Raw genomic sequence first — 24,350 nt, forward strand, 5'->3', positions numbered from 1 at the left:
CAGTAATCTTGAGTCCCAGGCCCCATGGCTTTGGGGTCCCAGGACGCATCCGAAGGTGTTAGCACAGCTTCCACATTGCAAGACCTGGACTCCAGCTTTTGTTCCTTGACTCCATGAGATGATCAAAAGTCTACTCACCACTCAGATGCCCCCTCCTGGTTCAGCTCACCTTCCAGCAGAAAAGCAGCCTACATGCCTGACTGTCACCTGGATTTTTATCTCCTGTCAGATCATGGTCCAGTAATGCGTCCCTAGTTTATTAGCTTTCTAATGTACTCACAGATACATTTTATAATTTATCTAGCATCTATAGCCTTTCTTGGGGGGGAGGAAATGGGGGTAGACTGATGTCTGATTTAAATTATTAAGATTACCCTTACCGGAAGGAGAAGCCTTCTTAAGAATTTTTATTTTCATTTATTGTTTTAAAGATTGATTTTTTCTTTTTTTATTATTTTTTTAAAGATTTGATTTATTTATTTGACAGAGAGAGACAGCAAGAGAGGGAACACAAGCAGGGGGAGTGGGAGAGGGAGAAGCAGGCTTCCCGCGGAGCAGGGAGCCTGACGCGGGGATCGATCCCAGGACCTGGGGATCACGACCCCAGCCGAAGGCAGATGTTTAATGACTGACCACCCAGGTGCCCCTGATTGATTTACTTTTTAAGGAGAGAGCGAGTGGGGGTGGAGAGAGAGTGCGGAGGGAGAGAGAATCCTCAAGCAGACTCCCCGCTGAGCACGGAGCACAACGTGGGGTTCAATCCCAGGACCCTGAGATCATGACCCAAGTGGAAACCCAGAGTTGGATGCTTAGCTGGCTGAGTCACCCAGGAGCCCCAAGAAATCTTATTTTTAATTTCAAGTGTTTTGGAATTTTAGATAAAGTTACTTAGTTCTAGTTATATAGCATTATAGTAATATAGTGTGCTATGTCCTCCTTCTACATTTTCAAAAGTATTGAGGGTGTTTTGTGGACTAATATATGATCACTTCTACATGGGTATCACGTTGTGATATCAAACATCAGCTTGATAAAATGAGTTGGTAAGTTTTCTGTCTTCTACATCTCGTGAAACATTTGAAATTTCATTTGGAAGTGTGTATTACCTGGAAGTGACTTGATAGAATTTTATGTAAAAGATTTTTTCTATTCCGACAAGTTTCTTCGTCCATTCTAGCTTTCTATATTTTCTTGAATGAATATTGGTAATTTCTATTTCCATTCATATCATTTAGATTTTCAAAATGTTTAACATTACGTATATAGTCTACAGTTTCATATAATTTTCTTATACATATGCAAATATGTTTGAATTCTATTTCCTACTCTAGTGTATCTGTGTTGTTTCTCTCCCCTTCCATTTTTCTTTTAGCAAGGGTCTTTTTATCTTTTGAAAGCTATCCTGAGCTTATAACAAAACGTAAATTAAGAAGGCCAATGGAAAAGAGTAGGGGAAAACTGTGTACACTATGGTGTGATAATATGATCAAAGAGCTATCTAAGATGAAAGGAATGGGGATTGTTTTTTAAAAAAGCATATGCTCATAGGAAATAATATAAGCAGGAAAGGCAGAGGGCAAGCTATTATGCCCACCAAAATCACAACCTTGTAAAAATGTGTCTGCATGTCAACAAAGATTAAAAACCAATAACAAGTGTAAAAATAGTGATGCTCATTGTATTTCTCTGACTAGTTATTTTGACTCACTATTATTTAAGTTGCCATCTCTTTTCCCAGCTATTCCTTGTGGGCCACCCCCAGCCATCGCCAATGGAAATTTCTTTAGCACCAGCAGAGAATTTTTTCCATATGGAACTGTGGTAAACTACCGCTGCCATCTTGGACAGAGAGGGAAAAAGCTGTTTGAGCTTGTGGGCAACTCATCAATATATTGCACCAGCAAAGACAATCGCGTTGGCATATGGAGCAGCGCCCCCCCTCAGTGCATCATACCTAATAAATGCACACCTCCAGACATTGAAAATGCAATAAGGGTATCTGAGAACAAAAACTTATTTTCCTTACATGAATTTGTGAGGTTTATCTGTAAGCCCGGCTTTGTCATTAAAGGACCCTCCAGTGTGCAATGCCAAGCCCAAAACAAATGGGGGCCAGAGTTGCCAAGCTGTTCTAGGGGTGAGTCTGACTGAGGCTTTGAAGGGACCAACAAAGGGCATGGGTTGCAAGAGGATCAGGAGATCAGTGTTTGTTCTGGGAGAAGAATGCATGGTGATCCGTGCAGTCAATGTGGGAGGATGAAGCATGAAATTAAGAAAATGTGTGTGTATGTGTGTGTGTGTGTGTGTGTTTGTACACGTGCGCGTGAGTGTGCACTTAAGTATATGTGCCTTCATTTTGAAAGCAGGAGCTTAATCAATCAAGGAAGGAGACATTTGGGACTCTCATACTGAGCAATCCTCAAGGCAAAATACCAGCTTCAGTATCTCTCAGATATCCTGAAAACTGAGGTGCACTCTTTAGTCAGCTGGGCAATAAGCACTCTAAATGACTTATCTCATTTACTCTTCGCGGAAATGCTTTACAATAGGGCTAATAATTCCATATTGACTAGCCAGCACTAAAGAAAGCACCCCCGGGGGCCTGGCCATACATTTGACCTAGCGCCGGGAAGAACTCAGTTTGAATTATCGGCCTCTTACTAGTTGTGAGACCTTTGGCTACCTCCCTTCCATATTCTGAACTTCCATAACAGTAAAAGGAGGGGCAGGAGTATCATTTGGTTTCCTTTGTTACACCTGAACTCCCCTTGAATGATGAGTCTATAACTCCTCGGAAGGGTTAGAATGTAGCAAAAGACACTTCCCCATAACTGACTGGTACTTGGCACCTGTTCTCTCCACAGTATGTCAGCCGCCTCCAGAAATTGTGCACGGTAAGCGTGCCGCAGGCAACGAGACCAATTTCTTCCCCGGGCACAAAGTGTTCTACAGCTGCGAGCCCGGCTATGATCTCCGAGGGGCTGCTTCTCTGCGCTGCACTCCCCAGGGAGACTGGAGCCCAGCAGTCCCGAGATGTGCAGGTGCCTCCACTTTCATCTGTTTGCAGATCCATCTTTTTGGTCCTCACCCGGCAGTCTTACTTCTGTTTTCCTTGTTGTGGTGGTTTTCCTAGTGAAATCATGTGTGGACTTCCTGGACCAACTCCCTAATGGCCGTGTGCTCTTTCCACTGAATTTCCAGCTTGGGGCAAAAGTGTCCTTCGTTTGTGATGAGGGGTGAGTGTGACCTGGCAGAGAGACAGGGGACTCAGTACTCCATGCTGATATGCTGACACGGTGGGCAGTGGGGGTCTATCCAAAGAGCAAGCTGCCTAATGGAAAAGAAGTACCAAAAAGACTAGTATCTGAAACAGTGATTGGGAAGTATGGTAGGAACCGGATAGAACCATCAACAGGTGCTTGGAAAGGAAAAACGCTAAACACACTGTTGAACAGCAGAGGTATAACAACAGATCGTGAGTATTTAGGTGAAACATTACATGTATGAATGAAAAGTAATTTGTAGGCATGCATGAAGGGATGAATATTGCAGAGCGGTTGTTAAAAAAAAGGTTGGTATGTCAAAGAAAGTTATTTATAAAATAAGTCATATGCACGAGTGTTTCAAAAAACAATTTTAAACCAATCAATAGTGGAATTTGGAATAGGAACGAAAGTGTAAATAGGAGTATTTTTCAATCCAATTTTATGTCATCTAATTAGAATTAGTCTGTGTTGAAGGAACATGAAGACTGATGCTCATGTTTCCAGTAATGTCATGAACTTGTTTTTATTATGTTCAATTGGCCAACATATAATACTTCATTAGCTTTTGATGTAGTGTTCAACGATTCATTAGTTGCTCATCACCACACCTGCCCTCCTTAATACCCATCACCCAGTTACCCTATCCCCCTACTGCACTCCCTTCTGTAGCCCTCAGTTTGGTTCCCAGATTCCAGAGTTTCTCATGGTTTGTCTCCCTCTCTGATTTCTTCCCATTCAGTTTTCCCTCCCTTCCCCTGTGGGCCTCCACCCTATTCCTTATGTTCCACATATGAGTGAAACCATATGATAATTGTCTTTCTCTGTTTGACTGATTTTACCTAGCATAATCCCCTCCAGTTCCCTCCATGTGGATGCAAATGGTAGGTATTCATCCTTTCTGATGGCTGAGTAATATTCCATTGTATATATGAACCACATCTTCTTTATCCATTCATCTGTTGAAGGGCATCTCGGCTCCTTCCACAATTTGGCTATTGTGGACATTGCTGCTATGAACATTGGGGTGCATGTGACCCTTCTTTTCACTACATCTGTATCTTTGGGGTAAATACCCAGCAGTGCAATTGTTGGGCCATAGGGTAGCTCTATTTTTAACATCCTGAGGAACCGCCATACTGTTTTCCAGAGTGGCTGCACCAGTTTGCATTCCCAGCAACAAGGTAAGAGGGTTCCCCTTTCTCCACATCCTGCCAATACTTGTTGTTTCCTGTCTTGTTAATTTTTGCCATTCTGACTGGTGTAAGGTGGTATCTCAATGTGGTTTTGATTTGTATTTCCCTGATGGCTACTAATGTTGAACACTTATTCTTGTGTCTGTTAGACATTTGTATGTCTTCTTTGGAGAAGTGTCTGTTCATGTCTTCTGCCCGTTTACTGACTGGATTATTTGTTTTTTGGGTGTTGAGTTTGATAAGTTCTTTATAAATCTTGGGTACAAGCCCTTTATCTGTAATGTCATTTGCAAATCTCTTCTCCCATTCTGTCAGTTGCCTCTTAGTTTTGTTGATTGTTTCCTTTGTGTGCAAAAGCTTTTAATCTTGATGAAATCCCAAAAGTTCATTTTTGCTTTTATTTCCCTTGCCTTTAGCGATATGTCTTGAAAGAAGCAGCCATGGCCAATGTCGAAGAGGTTACTGCTTTCATTCTCCTCTAGGATTTTGATGGATTCCTGCTCACATTTAGGTCTTTCATCCATTTTGAGTTTATCTTTGTGTATGGTGTAAGAAAATGGTCCAGTTTCATTCTTCTGCATGTGGCTGTCCAATTTTCCCAGCACCATTTATTGAAGAGACTGTCTTCTTTCCGTTGAATATTCTTTCCTGATCTGTCGAAGATTAGTTGACCATAGAGTTGAGGGTCCATTTCTGGGATCTCTATTCTTTTCCATTGATCTATGCGTCTGTTTTTATGCCAATACCATGCTGTCTTGATGATCACAGCTTTGTAATATAGCTTGAAATCAGGCATTGTGCTGCCCCCAGCTTTGGTTTTCTTTTTCAACAATCCCCTGGTGATTCGGGGTCTTTTCTGGTTCCATACAAATTCTAGGATTTTTTGTTTCAGTTCTGTGAAAAATGTCGATGGTAATTTGATAGGGATTGCTTTGAAAGTGTAGATTGCTCTGGGCAGCATGGACAGTTTCACAATGTTCATTCTTCCAATCCATGAGCTTGGAATGTTTTTCCATCTCTTTGTGTCTTCCTCAATTTCTTTCATAAGTGTCCTGTAGTTTCTAGAGTATAGATCCTTTACCTCTTTGGTTAGGTTTATTCCTAGGTATCTTTTGGTTTTTGGTGTTATATTAAATGGAATCGATTCCTTAATTTCTCTTTCTTCAGTCACATTGTTAGTGTACAGAAATGCAACTGATTTCTGTGCATTGATTTTGTATCCTGCCATTTTGCTGAATTGCTGTATGAGTTCTAGTAATTTGGCGGTGGAGTCTATCGGGTTTTTCCACATAAAGTATCATGTCATCTGTGAAGAGAGATAGTTTGACTTCTTCTTTGCCCATTTCAATGCCTTTCATTTCTTTTTGTTGTCTGATTGCTGTTGCTAGGACTTCTAGTACTATGTTGAACAAAAGTGGTGAGAGTGGGCATCCCTGTCATGTTCCTGACGTTAAGGGAAAAGCTCTCGGTTTTTCCCCATTGATAATGATATTTGCTGTGGGCTTTTTATAGATGGCTTTTATGATATTGAGGTATGTTCCCTCCATCCGTATATTTTGAAGAGTTTTAATCAGGAAAGGATGCTGAATTTTGTTGAATGTTTTTTCTGCATCAATTGAGAGGATCATATGGTTCTTGTCTCTTCTTTTGTTAATGTGATCAGTCACGTTGATTGATTTGCAAATGTTGAACCACCCTTGCATCCCAGGAATAAACTCCACCTGGTCATGGTGAATAATTCTTTTAATGTACTGTTGGATCCTAATGGCTAGGATCTTGTTGAGTATTTGGGCATCCATGCTCATCAGGGATATTGGTCTGTAATTCTCCTTTTTGATGGGGTCTTTGTCTAGTTTTGGGATCATGGTAATGCTGGCCTCATAAAATGAGTTTGGAAGTTTTACTTCCGTTTCTATTTTTTGGAACAGCTTCAGTAGAATAGGCATGATTTCTTCTTTAAATGTTTGGTGGAATTCCCCTGGATAGCCATCTGGCCCTAGACTCTTGTTTTTTAGGAGGTTTTTGATTACTGTTTCAATTTCCTTGCTGGCTATTGGTCTGTTCAGATTGTCTATTTCTTCCTCTTTCAGCCTTGGTAGTTTATAAGTGTCCAGGAATGCATCCATTTCTTCCAGATTGCCTAGTTTGTTGGCATATAGCTGCTGGTAATAAGTTCTAATAATTGTCTCTATTTCCTTGGTATTGGTTGTGATTTCTCCCCTTTCATTCATGATTTTATTAATTTGGGTCCATTCTCTTTTCTTTTGAATAAGTCTGGCCAGAGGTTTATTTATCTTTTTAATTCTTTCGAAGAACCAGCTTCTAATTTCGTTGATCTGTTCTACTGTTCTTCTAGTTTCTATTTCATTGATTTCTGCTCTAATCTTTATTATTTCTATTCTCCTGCTTGGTTTAGGCTTTATTTGCTGTTCTTTCTCCATATCCTTTAGGTATAAGCTTAGCTTGTGCATTTGGGATTTTTCTGATTTTTTGAGAGAGGCTTGGATGGCTATGTACTTCCCTCTGAGGACTGCCTTTGCAGTATCCCGTAGGTTCTGAACCGATGTGTTTTCATTTTCATTGGTTTGCATGATTTGTTTTAAGTTCCTCTTTAATTTCTTGGTTGACCCATTCATTCTTTAGCAGGATGCTTTTTAACCTCCAATGTTTGCATTCCTTCCAAATTTTCCCTTGTGGTTGAGTTCCAGTTTCAATGCATTGTGGTCTGAAGATATGCAGGGAATAATCTCAATCTTTTGGTATCGGTTGAGACCTCATTTGTGACCCAGTATGTGATCTATTCTGGAGAAGGTTCCATGTGCACTCGAGAAGAATGAGTATTCTTTTGTTTTAGGATGGAATGTTCTCTATATATGTACGAAGTCCATTTGGTCCAATGTGTCCTTCAAAGCTCTTGTTTCTTTGTTGATCTTTGGCTTAGATGATCTTTCTAATGCTGTGAGTGGAGTGTTGAAGTCTCCTACTACTAAGGTATTATTATCAATATGATTCTTTATTTTGGTTAAAAGTTGGTTTATGTAGTTGGCTGCTCCCGCATTGGGGGCATAGATAATTACAATTATTATATTTCTTTGTTGGCTAGACCCTTTAAGTATGATATAGTGTCCTTCTACATCTCTTACTACAGTGTTTGGCTTAAAATCTACTTTGTCTGATATGAGAATTGCTACCCCAGCTCTCTTTTGAGGACCACTAGCATAATAAATGGTTCTCCATGCCCTTACTTTCAATCTGGAGGTGCCTTTAGGTCCAAAATGAGTCTTTTGTAGATAGCATATGGATGGGTCCTGCTTTTTTATCCAATCTGAAACCCTATGCCTTTTGATGGAGCATTCAGCCCATTCACATTGAGAGTAACTATTGAAAGATATGAATTTAGTGTCATTGTATTGCCTCTAAAGTCCCCGTTTCTATAGATTATCTCTGTTAATTTCTGGTCTACATTACTCTTGAGGTCTTTCTTCTTTTATAGAATCCCCGTTAATATTTCTTGCAGGGCTGGCTTGGTGGTCACATATTCTTTCAGTTTCTGCCAGTCCTGGATGCTCTCCGTCCATTCTGAATGACAGCCTTGCTGGATAAAGTATTCTTGGCTGCATGTTCTTCTCATTTACTACCCTGAATATGTCTTGCCAGCCCTTTCTGGCTTGCCAGGTCTCTGTGGATAGGTCTGATGTTATTCGGATGTTATTCCTCCCTCCATATGTAAGAAATCTCTTTCCCCTAGCTATTCTCAGGATAGCTTCCTTGGCTCTAAGATTTGCAAGCTTCACTATTATATGTTGGGGCATTGATCTATTTTTATTGATTTTGGATGGGGTCCTCTCTGCCTCTTGGACACGAATGCCTGTTTCCTTCCCCAGATTAGGGAAGTTTTCAGCTATGATTTGCTCAAATATACCTTCTAGTCCTCTCTCTCTCTTTCTCTCTCTCTCTCTCTCCACCCCCTCAGGGATCCCAATAATTCTGATATTGGAACATTTCATGGCATCATTGTCTAAGTCTGTTCCAATGGGCTACTAGTTGCCTATCTCTATCTTCCTCAGCTTCCTTCCTTTCCTAGATCACTAATTTGTTCTTCTGCTTCATTTACCTTGACTGTTAGAGTATCCAGGTTAGACTGCATCTCATTCATAGCATTTTTAAGTTCAGCCTGATTAGATCTCATTTCTGCCCTCACAGATTCTATATTGTCACTGATGCTTTTCTCAAGCCCAGCTATTGACTTCATGATTCCTACCCTGAAGTCTATCTCTGACTTCTTGCCTGTATCCGTATCCATTAGATCTGTGGCAGAGGACACTGTCTCTGGTTCTTTTCTTTGTTGGGAGCTCCTCCTTGTCATTCTGTTGAGGGATGTTTGAGGGAATGTACAGAGTCCAAAATATCAATCACGACCCCCAAGCAAAATGCACCTTAGAAAAAATACAAAGTGGTCAAAAGCTACCACAGATACACCACCAAAGCCAAGATGATCCAAAACAATAAAAAAGAAAGAGAAAAGAAAGAGGGGAAAAAAGGAGTGGGGGCGGGGAGAGCAATTATAATCTCTCAGGGTGGACACAGCAGGGTGATCTGCTCATTCCTGCTTGATTTTTGGTCTGTGTGTTAGAAGATACTATATCCCAAAATTGTAAAGAAATCAGAACTTACATATATATCAAGATAAAATTGAATAGAGTGAAAAACGGGCTAGTATGGGGCATAAATCTATAAAACATATATGTGAAAAAAAAAAGTTAAGAAACAACTTAAAAACATAGGTTGGGAAATAAGAATCTATTTGAAACAGGGCAGGGTTAGTAAAAAAAAAAAAAAGAGAATAAGAAAAGAAACTAAAAAAGAAATGTAAAATTTTAGCCTGAAGTATAAGCGAGTTGTGAGGGAACACCTGGAGCTCCCTATATTATTTTCTCCTGGCCCTGAAGTTTTACAGTCTTGTGCGGAAATAAGCTTATCATTTACCTGTTCTTCCAGTCTGTCTTCTGGGGGAGGGGCCTGCTGCTCAGCTCCCCAGGCTTCTTTGCCTCGTGGATTTACCCCACCCCTTGTCAGGGGGATGGGCTTAATGTGAGCTGGTTGGCTGCATGGCTTTGGTTCCCTGGCGTCTTTCTGCTTCTCTGCTTCTCTTTAGAGGGTCAGAGCATACGTGGCCGTGGGGTAATTTCTGGCCCAGTGCCACAATGTTGTGGTCCCCCCTGCCTCAACAAATACTCCAGATCAATCCATCTCCACCTGGGCATGTCCCAAACTCCACAGACTCACGCAATTCATGCCCACAGCACCTCTCCCAGGGGAGTCACAGGGAACCTCGAGTGCCTCAGTGCTTTGTGACTCCTCAACTGCCAGTGGCCCTGGGCTCGCACGTGCACCCTCCTCCAAAGCTCCTAGGTCACGCTGGGTGCCGCTCCACCATCTCCTCGTGGGCCACACTGCCCTGAGAGCTGTCCCTGTCATGGGCACAAGCCATTCTATATCTCCCCTAAGATGTTAGACAGCCCGCACCTTCTAGTCCTTTTCAGGGTGCTTAGGCAGAGGGCGGTCTCCCTACTGGCTCAGCTCACAGTTTATGGTGCCTGGAGCAAAAATTCCCCTCTGGGTTCCCTGACCATAACCAGTGTCCTCGCTCCACTGCTTGGGCACTCTATTGGTTTGGGCTCCCCCATTCTTTCTGAGTCTTCTGGAATCCTGAGACCACAGTGATCCACCTAGAATTCTGCCCTATTCACCCCCTGTGCCCTTTTCAGAAGGGGATGCCTTTCACTAGAGTAGATTTCCAAGGGTCCCGATTTTTTTGCTCTGGTGTTATATCACTTTCCAGCGACTGGCTTTTGGAGGCTTCCTCCCCCTCTGCTTATCTTAGGATATTTCCCCCAAGGATTCAAGGTTCTGCACCTCCTACTTTGTAAAAAAGTAGTCATTTTTCTGCTTGTGGAGATCCAGATAAATCTTCTTACATCTCAGTTGAATTTGTGTGTGTTCAGAATGGTTTGATAGCTATCCTGCTAAATTCAAGAGACCAGATGAAACGAGGTCCATTACTCTGCCACCATCTTGCCCCCCTCTGTCATGAACTATTTATGGGAATCTTAATGACCTTGGTATTATGTTCCAACACACATCCAAAGTGAAGATCAACAAAGGGGCAAAGATTAGGTAATTTTAGAGGCAAAATTAAAAATCATGGATGACAGGTAAAAATCATGGATGACAGAGCAGGTGTCCTCAATATATTATGAGGATCCCTTGGCAGGCAGCAAATATCTGTCACCCAACAAAGTCCTGGAGGCAATCCAGGCAGCTGCTGCTCTGACAATAAGCCAGATGTTTTAGGAGGATGGGCCTCCAAAGAATCCTCTCTTCTCACCTTTTCTTATTTGTCCTAGATAATTTGGCTTGACTCATCACTAATGTGGATATGCCACAGGCGTCATTCAGGAGCATTCCAAAAGTTTTGACCCAAAACAGCACTCTCTGCTGTCTTTCCTCACTTTCCCTGATTGACCTGCTCGAATCGGGAGTCATTTTCCTCCTGAGCCACTAGAGAGGAAAGTACTATGGTGTGCCCTAGAGAACAGAGCTCCTTACAGAGACAGGGAGCTGTCTGAGGGCAGGCGGGACAGATGACCTCCTGAGGGTCGACAACCAGACACTGTTGTTATTGCTCTGTCCTCAATGGAAACCACAATCCTGCCAAATGTTTTGATTTTAGAGCCTCTATCAGCTGGGAAAGCCAACGAGCTGGGCTTTTCCCCCTGGGATTTAACTGAGGCATTAAACTGTATTTCAGCAGAACAGGAGAGAGAAACGGTGCACTCACCCAGTCACTGCGACTTTTGTTCCTCAGGTTCCATTTAAAGGGCAGTTCCGCTAGTTACTGCGTCTTGGTTGGAACGGAAAGCCTTTGGAATCACAGTGTTCCTGTGTGTGAACGTGAGTACAAAGAATGCCTGTTCAGGTTGGCACCTCCCTCCATATTTTGTTTGCTTGTTTGTTCGTTTAATGTGTTTTGCCTGTAAAATTACCTAATATTTGCCCCTTTGTTGATCTTCACTTTGGATCGACATCTCTCTTTGTTGCAAGGATTGTTTCATCATGTGTTTTGGGGATCATCCTATAAATGTTTATAAGTATAATGTGTGCTACAAATGGAGAGAAATACTTCATAGATAGAGGGACATTTAGAGCCTGAAGCATTTTTCCTGTCAAAAATGATAGCTTTTCTATCTTTGTCTCGATCAGCTATTCATTTCTAGCCTCATTCTTTTGACAAATAATTTTGAGCACCTGCTATGTGCCAACAAGTCTTGTAGACATTGGGAATACAGCTGTAAACAAAACAGACTAGGACCCTGCTTTCATGTTGTTTATATTCTTGTGTAGAGGGAAAGACAAAAAAAAAAAAAAAAACAAACAGGGACCCCTGGGTGGCAAGGTCAGTTAAGCGTCAGACTCTTGGTTTTGGCTCTGGTCTCAGTCTCAGGGTCATGGGATTGAGCCCCACATTAAGCTCAGAGCTGAACTCAGAGTCTGCTTAAGAGTCTCTTTCCTCCCCCTCTGCCTTTCCTGTTTGTGCTCTCTCTCTCTCCCTCTCCCTTGAAATAACTAAATCTTTAAAAATAATGGCAAGCAAACACATAGACTATTTCAGACAATACCAAGTGTTATTACAAAAAAAATAGGGTAATGCAATAAAATAATTCGACATTGGGAATACACCGGTAAAGAAGTTGTTTCCTTGCAACAAAGAAAGACTAAGACCTTGCTTTCCTGTTGTTTATAATTGTTTTTAAGAGGACAGAAATATAATGTGTTAAATACACAGAAACACTACTAATATGTTCAATCTGCCCATTTATTTCTTCATGAAATCAAACAGGATGTTGTTTCATCTTCTGATCATAGCTATTGAAACATATGTGTTTATAATAGAATGTTTTCACATGAATACTTTGCTCTAAAGTCGTTTGGAAATTTTGTATTGATTTATATAATGAAACTCAATAGTTACATCCTTCGTATCTGAAAGTCAGCTATTTGAAAATCTTCACTTTCCTGGAATATAGTTAAGAAGCATGAAGGAAATAAAGAAAAAATACTCCCATGAACCCAGATGACACCAAAAATCACTTACTAGAGTGTAAACATTGGTTAAGCTATTCCACCTTTTGATTGTTCATAATTCTTTAAGCTGCGGTATCCTCTCCCAAATACAGATCAAATCAGAAAGGGAAAGGAATACCTCCAGACAGTTATGCTCAAAAGAAGAAATGTGTATTTCTGCAATGAGAAAAAAAAACCTGTAAAAGCTAATAAATATCTCAAAAGTCATAACATTTCTGCATCTTCTGGATCGTGTATAGGACCATTGTGATGTTTCACTCATTGTGATGGCATTACTATAACCATCCATTTTGTTTTTGAGCATAACAGCCTCGAGTCATCAAGAAAAGATTAAATCAGTGATAGACAAATAGTACATGTATAATATATTTTGAAAGATCTCTCTGGGGTGAAGATCCTTGATGTCAAAAAAGATTTTCTCTGTCTTGTGCTTAAGATAGTACTTAAAATAGGTCCTCAAAAAATTCCTGTTGAATTGATCGATAACTTTCTTATTAAATGGTTGATTTTCTTCTCATTGGAGTTAAGAAGACTGTTGTCTATTTTAAAAGAATGAGCTCTCAATTATCCAGAAATCTTAACTCCCCAAAGAGTTCAGGATGATTAAGTCCCTTCTGGGCTTTGATTTCAGTGTCATTTTATTCAGAAGCATCTCAACAGAGACCTAATGTATTTATTTTGTGGTTTATACTCTTTTGAGAGTTAATTATTTAATTGACAGCACAGTCACAGCACATCCCATAATTGTGGAATCAACTCAGATTAAAAATATAAACATTTTAATGTAACTTATAGCACTTGTGTTTTTTCCAGAAATCTTTTGTCCAAATCCTCCCTCTATCCTTAACGGGCACTACACTGGAACTTCTCGGGGAGACATTCCCTATGGAAAGGACATTACTTACACGTGTGACCACCACCCAGCCAGAGGGATGACCTTCAACCTCATCGGGGAGAGCACCATCCGCTGCACAAGTGACGGTCAAGGGAGGGGGATTTGGAGCGGCCCTGCCCCTCGCTGTGAACCTGCTGGTCCTGCTGGTTAGTACCCATGTACCCTGAATGGATTCAGAACATCTGGCCAAGATCCTTCATATTTCCATAAAATTATGGTGTTTGTTTGTGAGTTTAACATTGTCATAAGTGAAAATGTCAGAGTTGCATGCCATAGTTAAAACAGATGAGTCCAACAGTGCCAAGCTGTGTTTGAGTAGTAAGATGTGAGTAACTCTTCTTGCTGGTGCAGTGGTGAACAGAGTGGGGTAAGAGGAAAAAGGAAAGGGTGAGGGGAAATTAGTAAGCATTGTGTATAAATCAAGAAGAAATACATTTTCTTTGGAGAGGACTTGAGAACAACTGGTATGATCACTAACCAATGCCAGGATAACTGATATACACTCCCCGCAAGTTCATGGGCATGCAAAGGATCAAACTGGCAATGTGGATGTTATTTAGCTAAGGCTTTAGCTAGTCCTATGCTAAATAGGCTAAGTAACCAAAAAGACTCGACCTTGGTAGCTTAAGACCTTGACTCAAAGTATGCCCATTTGTCACCTGGCTTCTGAGACCCACCTTAATCTTTGTCCTTGAACTTTTCCATTCTGAATGTTAGAAGCAAGGAAAGATCAGCTCAAGGAAGAATACAAAAAAGGAAGACGCTTTTTCTTCCTAAAGACTGGAGGTTACCTGGTTCTTGAGGCCTGACCGTAGGCCTTCCCAAGGTGGAAGCGGGAGTATACTGGGAACGTGGCATCAGGCTTGGAAAACCACATGAGAGAGAAAAGCAAGCCAATGAGAAAAGGCAACACATGATGAAAGGCATTTAACCTTTCTTTGGTGTCCCTCCCATTCCAGCTGGATGGTTATATTAGAATCCAGTGAGATTTCTTTAAATGAAGTGGCCTAGGCCAACAGCCATGCATATTGAATGGGCAAATAGAAGCAGTCTCCTCCAAAAAGGATATAGTTGAGTACAGACTCTATTCAAAATATGCAGCACGCAATCTACCCTTCCACTAATAAGACATAGCTGCTTAGACAAAGCTGCTCAATGGCTTAGTCTGTTTTGTCATTGTTCTTAAATATCTGGCTTAGCATCAAAATGAGAATGGTCAGTAGTTTCCTAGGGCTGCCATAAAATTACCACAAACTAAATGGCTTAAAACAAGAGAAATGTGTTCTTTCACAGATCTGAGGGCTAAAAGTCTGAAATCAAGGTGTTGGCAGGGCTGCATTCCCTCCTATGACTCTAAAGGAGAATCCTTTGCCTCTCTCAGCTTCTGGTCTCCTGGCATTCTTTGGCTTGTAGACACATCATTCCAATCCCTGCCTCTGTCTTCACACGGCCTTCTCCCCTGTGTCTCTGTGTATCAAATGTCCCTGTCCTTTCTCTTATAGATACCACCTATCACTGTATTTAGGGCCCACCCTGGTAATTCAGGACAATCTTATCTTTTTTTTTTCTTTTTTACTTAGAAATTTTAATCCCCCAATCACACTATTAAAAGCTCCTTATAAAACACTAAGCAAAAGCAATCCACAGAAAGAAAAGGAAATATATATATAAATATTTATGCCAAAAGCAGTAGCATTACAAATATCAATTGATTTTAAATAGACTATATCAAGGAAGTAAACAATTTTTAAATACCTTTCAAAAATCTCATTTCATCTTCAGAGTGTTACCTTAATTACAGCTGAAAAGACCCTTATTCCAAGTAAGATTCCATGGTGAGGTCCTGGATGGATGTACCTTTTGGGGAACATCATTCAACCCACTATAAGCAGTGACTGCTATTTAGAGCCAGAGAGGCTGCTTATGGTAGACACCCTGAGAAGGAGGTGGGGAGGAATAAAGGTAAAATATGTGTTGATATACATGAGTATATTAACACCAAGAAATGAGAATAAGAATGGTTAACCCAAACACAGGCAAGTCTAATAGGTCTGACACATGAAACCATTAGCTAAAATTCTTGCTTTGGTGAAACAAGAGCAGAGAGGCCAGAAAGGTGAATAGTCTTCCAAGTAGTAAAAAATTTCCTGATGAGTAGATGCTGTTGGAAAGCACCATCCTAAAGTAACTTGAAGGGGAAGAAAACCTTTTGCCATTATTGTAAGTCTCTGTTTCTCCGAGCCCATCTACCAGTTTCATTGGAAAGAATGAGGAAGTAGGGTGGAAATCACTCTGTTCACTGTGGTATTCCTATGGTTTTGCTCTCCAGGTTACTGCAAAGCCCCGGAAGAGTTTCCGTTTGCCAAACCTACAACCCTGACTGATGAGTCTGAGTTTCCGATTGGAACATCTTTGAATTATGAATGTTCCCCTGGGCATTTTGAGGATATGTTTTCTATCACCTGCTTAGAAAACTTGGTCTGGTCGAGTGCCGAAGGTATCTGTAGACGTGAGTAATGCCATCCTGGGAGCTCCTTCACGTATGTCAAGGCCTCTGTGGGATCCAATTTAATTTGTTCAAATTTTGTAGGCAAGACATCTAGGTTTGCCCAAGGCATTTAAATGGAGGGTAGACTTTATCGGTCAGCCTTTCCTTCTTTTTTTTTTTTCTTAAGATTTATTTATTTATTTGACAGAGAAAGACACAGCGTGAGAAGGAACACAAGTAGGGAGAGTGGGAGAGGGAGAAGCAGACTCCCCACCGAGCAGGGAGCCCAATGCGGGGCTCGATCCCAGGACCCTGGGATCATGACCTGAGCCAAAGGTAGACGCCTAATGACTGAGCCACCCAGGCGCCCTGTCAGTCAGCCTTTCTTATTGCCTGGAGTCTGTGCCTTGACTCGATATTCATGTCACAGGAATGTCTCTCACAAAAGGAATCCCAGGGGAAATTTCCAATCACTGGTGTTGATCTTTGATGGCTAAAACCTGGAAATGAATGAAATAGGGACACCAAAGAAAATTATGTAGGTCACAGTGAACGGTGCTTGGCTAACCCAGATGGAGGGGAAATCCCAAATTGTGAGGCTGTTAATTTAGGCTGATGGGATGAGAAAATAATTATTTATCCATAAATGACTTTTATTGGGAGATTCAGATTCAGGAGTAGTCTTTTAAAAAGCAGTGCTCTGTAGCTGCTTGATTCTGAGCTTGTATGGTGAATTTCCTCAAAGTGGTCATTTCTGTGGAGCAATCAGAAGTATATAGGCTGTTCAGTATGCTACACTCTGGGCTGAACCTTAAAAACAAAGGTAAATTGAACTCTACACATAGCCCCAAATTCTGCTTGTTTCCCATAGGAAAATCATGTGAAGCTCCACCAGAACCCTTCAATGGCATGGTACATATAAACACGGATACCCAGTTTGGATCAACAGTTCATTATTCTTGTAATGAAGGGTGAGTTGAGAGCACTATCACTAGGATATGGGTTCCAGAACAATACTCTCTCTGACCTGGTCTGACACAGGCAGACTAGACTATCACCTGCACTTCAAAAAGTTAGCAATAAGGACTTCTGGGTAGAGATGGTAGCTTGAACATTGGTATATGGACAAAGGAATATAAAAAAGAAGTAGCAATCTCTACTTGTATTTTAATGAGGGGAGGGCACCAGGCTTCTGCTGAAGGTAATACATGTGAAACCTGGTAAGATATTCACTGGATAAAAAGGACCAGCTTGCTAAATGAGTAAAAGGAGAAATGCTAGCAGAACAATGCAGGCAACATTCTTAACTAAGATCAGCAAGTACTATAGCAAGTTGGAGGACCTTGAAGTAGGGATTGGAGAGGAAGTCTTAATGATGCAGTAGCTCTGGGAAAAGTAATTTTAACATGTACACCAAGCAGGATCATTCATGGAGTTCTTGCCCTCAACTCTCCCTTGGCACAGGGAACCATGCTAGATACCACTGCCTCGACGTAGAGGGAGCAATTAAGGAATGTGTACTTTCAGTTGCCACAATAAATTCAGAGAAAAAAATAGAATTTAATTGGATTAGAAAAGTAAACATATATGCATCAGACATATTTGGAAGCCATGAATAACACAAAAATCAAAAAAATCACCACCCAGCATTCTACCACTCATCATAGTTAATATTTTGCTATGAGTTCTTCTAGGATTTTTATCTGAAAATTCACATGTAACCCAGATGTCCATTGAGCTCAGTTGCCCTTAGAAGGGAGAGCTGGTTAAATTGGACACAAGCATCAGTGCCGTATCTGGAAATCATCGATTCTGCCCTCACCACCACCCTCCTGCCCCCAACAAGGACTTCTGATTTCTTAGTTCATCAGTCCTTCAAATGACTGTAGCCCCAGCCAACATCAATGACGTTATCAAGACAGTGAAAAGAGAGCCCACAGATTGGCAAAGAATATTTGTAAATCATTTCTCTAACAAGGATTTCATACACAGATTATATAAAGAAGTCCTGCAATTCAACAACAGAAATGCTTACAATGCAATTGAAAAAATGGGCAAAGGATTGGAATAGACATTTCTCCAAAGAGGATATACAAATGTCCAGGAAACACATGAACAGATACTAAATATTAGTCATTAAAAAAACACACATCAAACCCATTTCACATGTTATAGGATGGCTCTAAAAAAAATTTTTTTTAATGAAAAATAAAGTATAGGGAGGATGTAGAGAAAATGGAACCCTTGTGGTTGCTAGTGGGATCGCTAGTGCGCATGTGAACTGGGGCGGCCGCTGTGGGAAGCAGTTCAGTGACTCCAGAGTTACCGTGGAATTACCATGTGACCCAGCAATTCCAATCCTAGGTGTGTATCCACACAGATTGAAAACAGAGACTCAGACAGATAAGGGTTTATCAGCTGTTCTACCTATTTCTACGTACATCCTGACAAATTATACTTTTCCTACAAAATGACACATCTCACAGATGTTTTCAATTTCCTTGGGAGAGAGAGGACATAATATTTTTATAAAGTATTTTATAATGTGTCTTTTATAAAAATTTCCTCAATATCTATGATTATAACTATTTTCTCATTCTTGTGTATCTGTAGATTTGTTCTTTTGTGAAGTTACAATTGACCAAGATTTGTTTGTTTTAATCAGCCTTTAAAGAAACTGCTCTTAGATTTGTTTACCATTTCTACTCTATTGAAAGAAACTGCTCTTAGATTTGCTTATCATTTCTATTCTATTTAAAGAAACTGCTCTTAGATTTACTTATCATTTCTGTTCTATTTTTCATACTTATTGATTTATTAATTCCTCAGACCAGCTTCCTTTATATGTTCATGGTTATAGTCTTTAAAACATCTAAAGTAAAACGTTGGGTTCATTTATTTGAAAATTTTCTTTTTTTCTTTTTTTAAAGATTTTATTTATTTATTTATTTATTTATTTATTTATTTATTTATTTGAGAGAGAAAGAGTACAGGGGTTGGGGACAGAGGGACAAGCAGACCCCCCACTTAGCACAGAGACGTGGGGCTCCATCCCAGGACCCTGAGATCATGACCTGAGCCAAAGTCAGATGTTTAACCAACTGAGCCACCCAGGTGCCCCTGAAATTTTTCTTGTCAAATAACAAAAGTATTAAATTTTCTCTAAAGACAGTTTTGGCATTAGCACCCCAGAAATTTTCAACGAGTAATATTTGCATCAGCATTTATAATGAAGGCACTGAATAATGTCGGGTTTATCACTACAGGCTGCTGAGGCCAACTGACATTCAAACTCTAACCTCAATATCTGTCATGTGAATTTGAACAGATTTGTTAAACTCTGTTTTCTCTCTTATAAAATGGGAGCTAGGCATAATATTCACTTCAAAGCATTATTTTAAAGATTAAGTAAGTGAATCTATGTTAAACACTTTGAAGAGTGGAGCACATGACTCGCTGATCATGTGTTATTCTTATCCTACAAGTAATCTGCAATGGCTGTTTTATTTTTGTCTTTGACCAAGATCCAAACTTTTGAATTTTGTATTTATCCTGTGGTTATTAAATTGCTAGTGTTATTGTATTATAATGAGAGTGTATAGCTGTTTTGATTTTTCCTATGTGCAAATTTATTGGGGTACACTCTGAGGAATGATATGTTACAACTTTTATAAATGGCTCCTAGAAAGAAAGCTTACATTCTCTGTAAGATACAAAGTTTAACACACAGTTGAATGTGCTGCAGAATCATATCTGTGAGCTACTTTTAATCATTTGCAGCCTATTGAATGTCTCCATAGAGCCCCTCTACTCCAAACTAGTTGAAAGTCCTTGAACAAAATAGGAAGGACAGAGTAGCACCATGTTCCAGCCCCTACATATCCCATCCCTGACCTTATGTAATAGCCTCTCTAATGTCTGTCTCAGTATGCTTCTGCACAGTGTGCCTATTGCCTGTAGGGAAGGGAATCTCATGGCTCTTCTTGATCAGTGGTTTAGCTTCATGGCCACCTGAATTCCTAATGTCCAGGGAAGCTAAGGAGTAGGCTTGAGTAAAAGAATTTCAGAGAGATGGGAAATCAAGTCAGAAAAATTACAACATAATTGCTACTGGAGAGCGTATTAGTGTTTCATAATACATTCAAAAATACTCCGTTTTTTACAGCCATACATAGACTGGAACCTGCCTCACATTTTTTACTTCAATTCTCCAACTTAGTCATAGTGAACACATTAAAAGCAATGTCTGTAGTCAAAAGTCAGGGGACATCCATGATCCTGTGCTCATAAGACAACTGTTAAATGCATGATAGGAGAAAGGCAGAGGGAAATACACTACTGCTTCTCAAATTGTTTCTTTGAAGAAATTTTGAAGAGTAAATTTTGTTGGCACATTTGAAAAGATTTTACAACATAGTTAATAAAAAAAAAACAAGCAACAATAAGTAAAACTCAATCACTACCTAAATATAAAAGTGACTCAATGTGTCTACAAAAGTATTCACTGCCATTGCTCTACCCACATAGTTCCCGTCACCTTTATATCACTGATTGTAGAAGACCTGGTATATAAGTTAGGATTAGATTAAGCTGTAAAAGACAGGACAAACAAAATAACAGAGGCTTAAATAAGATAATATTTTACTTCTGTCTCAGGTTAAGAAGCAGGGGCAGTTCTCCAAGAAAACAGTAAAATGTACAAATCCAGGGCCAAGTTAAGGTGGCTCCATGATCTGCATAAACCTGGGATCCTTCCATTTGAGACTGTGTCATCCCATGGTCCAACTCCAGCCAGCAAAGAGAAACAATGGAAGAAAGGAATACCCATCCCTTTAAAGACACTTTCCAGAAGTTTCACAAGACACTCTAGGTGCATCCCTGCAGCCAGAACTTGGTCACATGGCTATACACAACTGTAGGGAACCTTTATGAATGTGGCCAATGGCCCAGTTAAAAATACAGGGTTCCATCACTAATGCCAAAGAGGAAAGTAGATACTAGAGATACCAGTAGACTCTGCTACAAGTGGTTACTGCCCTGATCACATGTCTTGGGTAATCAAAAAGCAAAGCTCTTAGCTGTTCCAGTAACTACTCACTATTATATTACATTACATTATACCCCTTACCTTTTTACTTAGTCAAGTTTAACCCTACTCTACGTGGAATGTGTGAATAGCTTAGTTGAATATCCTTTGTGACATTTCTTACAATAACAATATAGATACCTAATAAATAAAAAAATAAGTGATGATGAAATGTTCCAATCTTTGTGACCTACTTTGAATGATTTTATGGCACAATAGGTAAGTACTCCCTCCTTTTACATATGAGTCATTTTAGCAAAGCCAGCATCCTATCCTTCACTCAACAGCTATTTTTTGAGTACCACGTGGTTGAAAGTCTCTAGGCAAGGTTCTAGAGAATATAAATATGTCAATAAGACATCTTCCCTGTTAATCCAGGAGCTTATCATTTCCCAGATGGAAGTACTACATAGAGAGAATAGCTCTTGAGGTTCCATAAAGACAAGTACAAAATGTCCCATGAAGAAGGGCATTATTGCATTCAGTGGTGAGGGACTAGCAATAAACATGGATGAAAGCGGTGAGAATGTAAACGTCCTTAGAAGTAAAGGACCAATTTGCAGATGGAGATGAAGTTTCTTCCTTGGCGTCTCCTATGTTTTAATCTGCCTGTAATTTGTAACATCTACCTGCAATTCTTTTCTCATGGTAACTTAAGTAGAAAATAAGTGTAGAGTATAATTTTCCATTCTTTGCTTCTAGGTATCGACTCATTGGCTCTCCTTCCGCAGCTTGTCTCCTCTTGGGCAGTACGGTCACTTGGGATAAGGAAGCACCTATGTGTGAGGGTGAGTTGAAGTGGTTTTTTTTTCCCTCAGTTCCCTCTGTTCCATCCAAATCTGTCCTGTGTTACAAAGAGGAAATCCAGTCCACCTTGCAGAGAGTAGTCTCTCAGATATTCAAAACTTGGAGTCATGTGCTGCATAGTCCTCCAGGTGTTTCTTTATTTTAGGAGGTTATTTTCTGGAACTCACGTAAAATTGCCTTCCTTTCCTAATTTGATAGTAAACACTTTCCAGGGTAAAAATTTTCCTCATGACTAAATTTAAAAGACAGTGAAAAAAATAAAATTTGTCTCTACCACCTCTTAATAGCACATTATAAGCCCAAGAAGTAGATTACTGCCTTCCTTATTATTTTTACTCTGAAAAATGAAATAAGATCTCATAAATCTTAATGATTGCCCTAAGCCACGGGTCATCTTGCACTTTATCCTTTCTTCAAATTCTTCCAGGTTCATGCCCTGGTTGTATTTGTTCTTTATTAGTTGACCCTGCATCTTTTCAGTGAGATGTTGTAAGGTGAACTTCCAAAACTCTGAGGAGCATGGATGGGTGACAGATTGCAAATTGGTAAAATATTAAGGCTGGAAGAAATCAGGATCACACACAGAACTGATGACAAGTGAAAGTGGGCATAAACATCTGGAAGGCTTATGAGCAATATATACAAAAGCCTTAATGTAAATGCCCTTTCACCTAGTAATTCTATTTCCCAGAATTTATCCCAAGGAAATAATCATGGAATTTTCCCATGATTTTGGTCCACAGGCACTCAGTGCAACAATATTTAGGACAGCAGAAAATGTTAAAAATCTAAATGCTCAGCATGATTGGAAAACAGCTAATGGAAGAAGTTTGATAAGTTTTGAAGAAAGAAAGGCAAAAGTATGCCATGAGAAATTGGCGATTGAGATGCCTCACCCTTGTGGAAACAGATAGTGTATTTATGTTATCTACATGCCTGAATATTATTCAGCCACCAAATATGATCTTGTAGAAAATATATTCATAGCCACAGGAGCATATGAATACATACATATCTGAAACAATATACATTAAGTTGCTAAAAATCGTTCTTTTTGGACCATCGTCATTTTCTTCTTTTTGCTTGTCCATATTTTATAAATTTTCCCTAAGAAATGTGTTCATTATATTCACAAGTATTCATAAAAAGAAAATAACATTGGCTTTTCAAGATTCAAAGAAATGGATGAGGAGCCATATACAAGGTGTCTCCTTTACCTGCCAAAAATGTAAAATTCTCTGAAAAAAATTCAAAATAGGAAGATACCATCAATTACCATATCAATTTTCCAGGGGGATGTCTTTCATGAAAAATGTTTCCACATCTCTATTTATAGGTCAATAAACCTTTAACTGAGTCAGTATTGGTTATCCATATACGTGTATGCAAACATGTATGTAGGCACTTACATGAGTATTTAAAAATTATTATGTGATGATAGAACATAGTAATCATTTGCCATTTACCTCTGAATCTGTGAATATTTCATTTCTCGTGCCTTATCTTGTATATTTCTTTTCTCCCTTTTTTTTGAAATATATTTGACATACAGCATTGTGTAAATTTAAAGCGTACAGCATGTTAATTTGTTACTATCATAAATTGTAATATGATGCCATTGTAGTGATAATTAACACTTCTATCACTTTAACATAATTATCCTTTCTTTTTAGTAGTTAGAATAACTAAGTTCTCATCTCCTAGCACATTTGATGATCATCATACAATATTGTCTATGCAATGTGCTGTGCATTATATCCCTAAGTGTTTCTTTACTACTCATTGGAAGTTTGTACTATTAAACAACATCCGTCCTGTCCCGCCACACCCTGACCCCTGGTAATCACCATTTTATTCTCTATTTTTACAAGTTTGGCTTTTTTTACATTCCACATGTAAGTGGTACTGTATAATACTTGTCTTTCTCTCTCTGACTTATGTCACTTGGCATAACGTACTCGAAGTCTCTCCATGTTGCAGCAAATGGTAGGATGTCCTCCTCTCTCATGGCCAAATAATATTCCATTGTATGTAGGCACCACATCTTCTTTATCCATTCATCTTTTGTTGGACACAGTTGTTTACAAAGCTTGGCTGTTGTAAATAATGCTGCAATGAGATGGGCTGCATATGTGTTTTTTGGGCTTTGTTTATTCATTTGAGAGAGAGAGGGAGCACAAGCAAGTGCATGAGAAGGGGGGGCAGAGGGAGAGGGAGAAGCAGACTCCCCACTAAGCTGGGGGCCTGATGCTGGGCTTGATCCCAGGACCCCAGGATCATGACCTGAGCCAAGGGCAAGGCTTAACCGACTGAGCCACCCCAGGCGCCCCATATGTTTTTGAGTTAGTGTTTTACTTTTCTTTGGATAAATACCCAGAAGTGGAATCATATGGGTAACTGGATCATATGGGAGTCCTATTTTTAAATTTTTTAGGACCCTCAATACTGTTTTCCATTGTAGCTGCCTCAA

The 24,350-nt window shown here is 39.8% G+C and overlaps 1 protein-coding gene across 1 annotated transcript in view; it reads left to right on the top strand.

Annotated features, from left to right (window-relative positions):
* Positions 1 to 24,350, top strand: part of LOC148162788 (complement component receptor 1-like protein) — a 75,091-nt gene that overhangs the window by 20,782 nt on the left and 29,959 nt on the right. The window contains 8 exon segments of the mRNA XM_088016965.1: positions 1,739 to 2,137; positions 2,865 to 3,041; positions 3,134 to 3,236; positions 11,328 to 11,413; positions 13,418 to 13,645; positions 15,829 to 16,008; positions 16,859 to 16,958; positions 21,776 to 21,861. Of these exon segments, the coding sequence (XP_087873091.1) occupies positions 1,739 to 2,137; positions 2,865 to 3,041; positions 3,134 to 3,236; positions 11,328 to 11,413; positions 13,418 to 13,645; positions 15,829 to 16,008; positions 16,859 to 16,958; positions 21,776 to 21,861 (1,359 nt within the window).

The sequence above is a fragment of the Eumetopias jubatus genome, unplaced genomic scaffold, assembly GCF_037043125.1.
Source record: "Eumetopias jubatus isolate StellerSeaLion01/CBP00866 unplaced genomic scaffold, mEumJub1_p1.0 scaffold_12, whole genome shotgun sequence".
Taxonomy (NCBI): domain Eukaryota; kingdom Metazoa; phylum Chordata; class Mammalia; order Carnivora; family Otariidae; genus Eumetopias; species Eumetopias jubatus.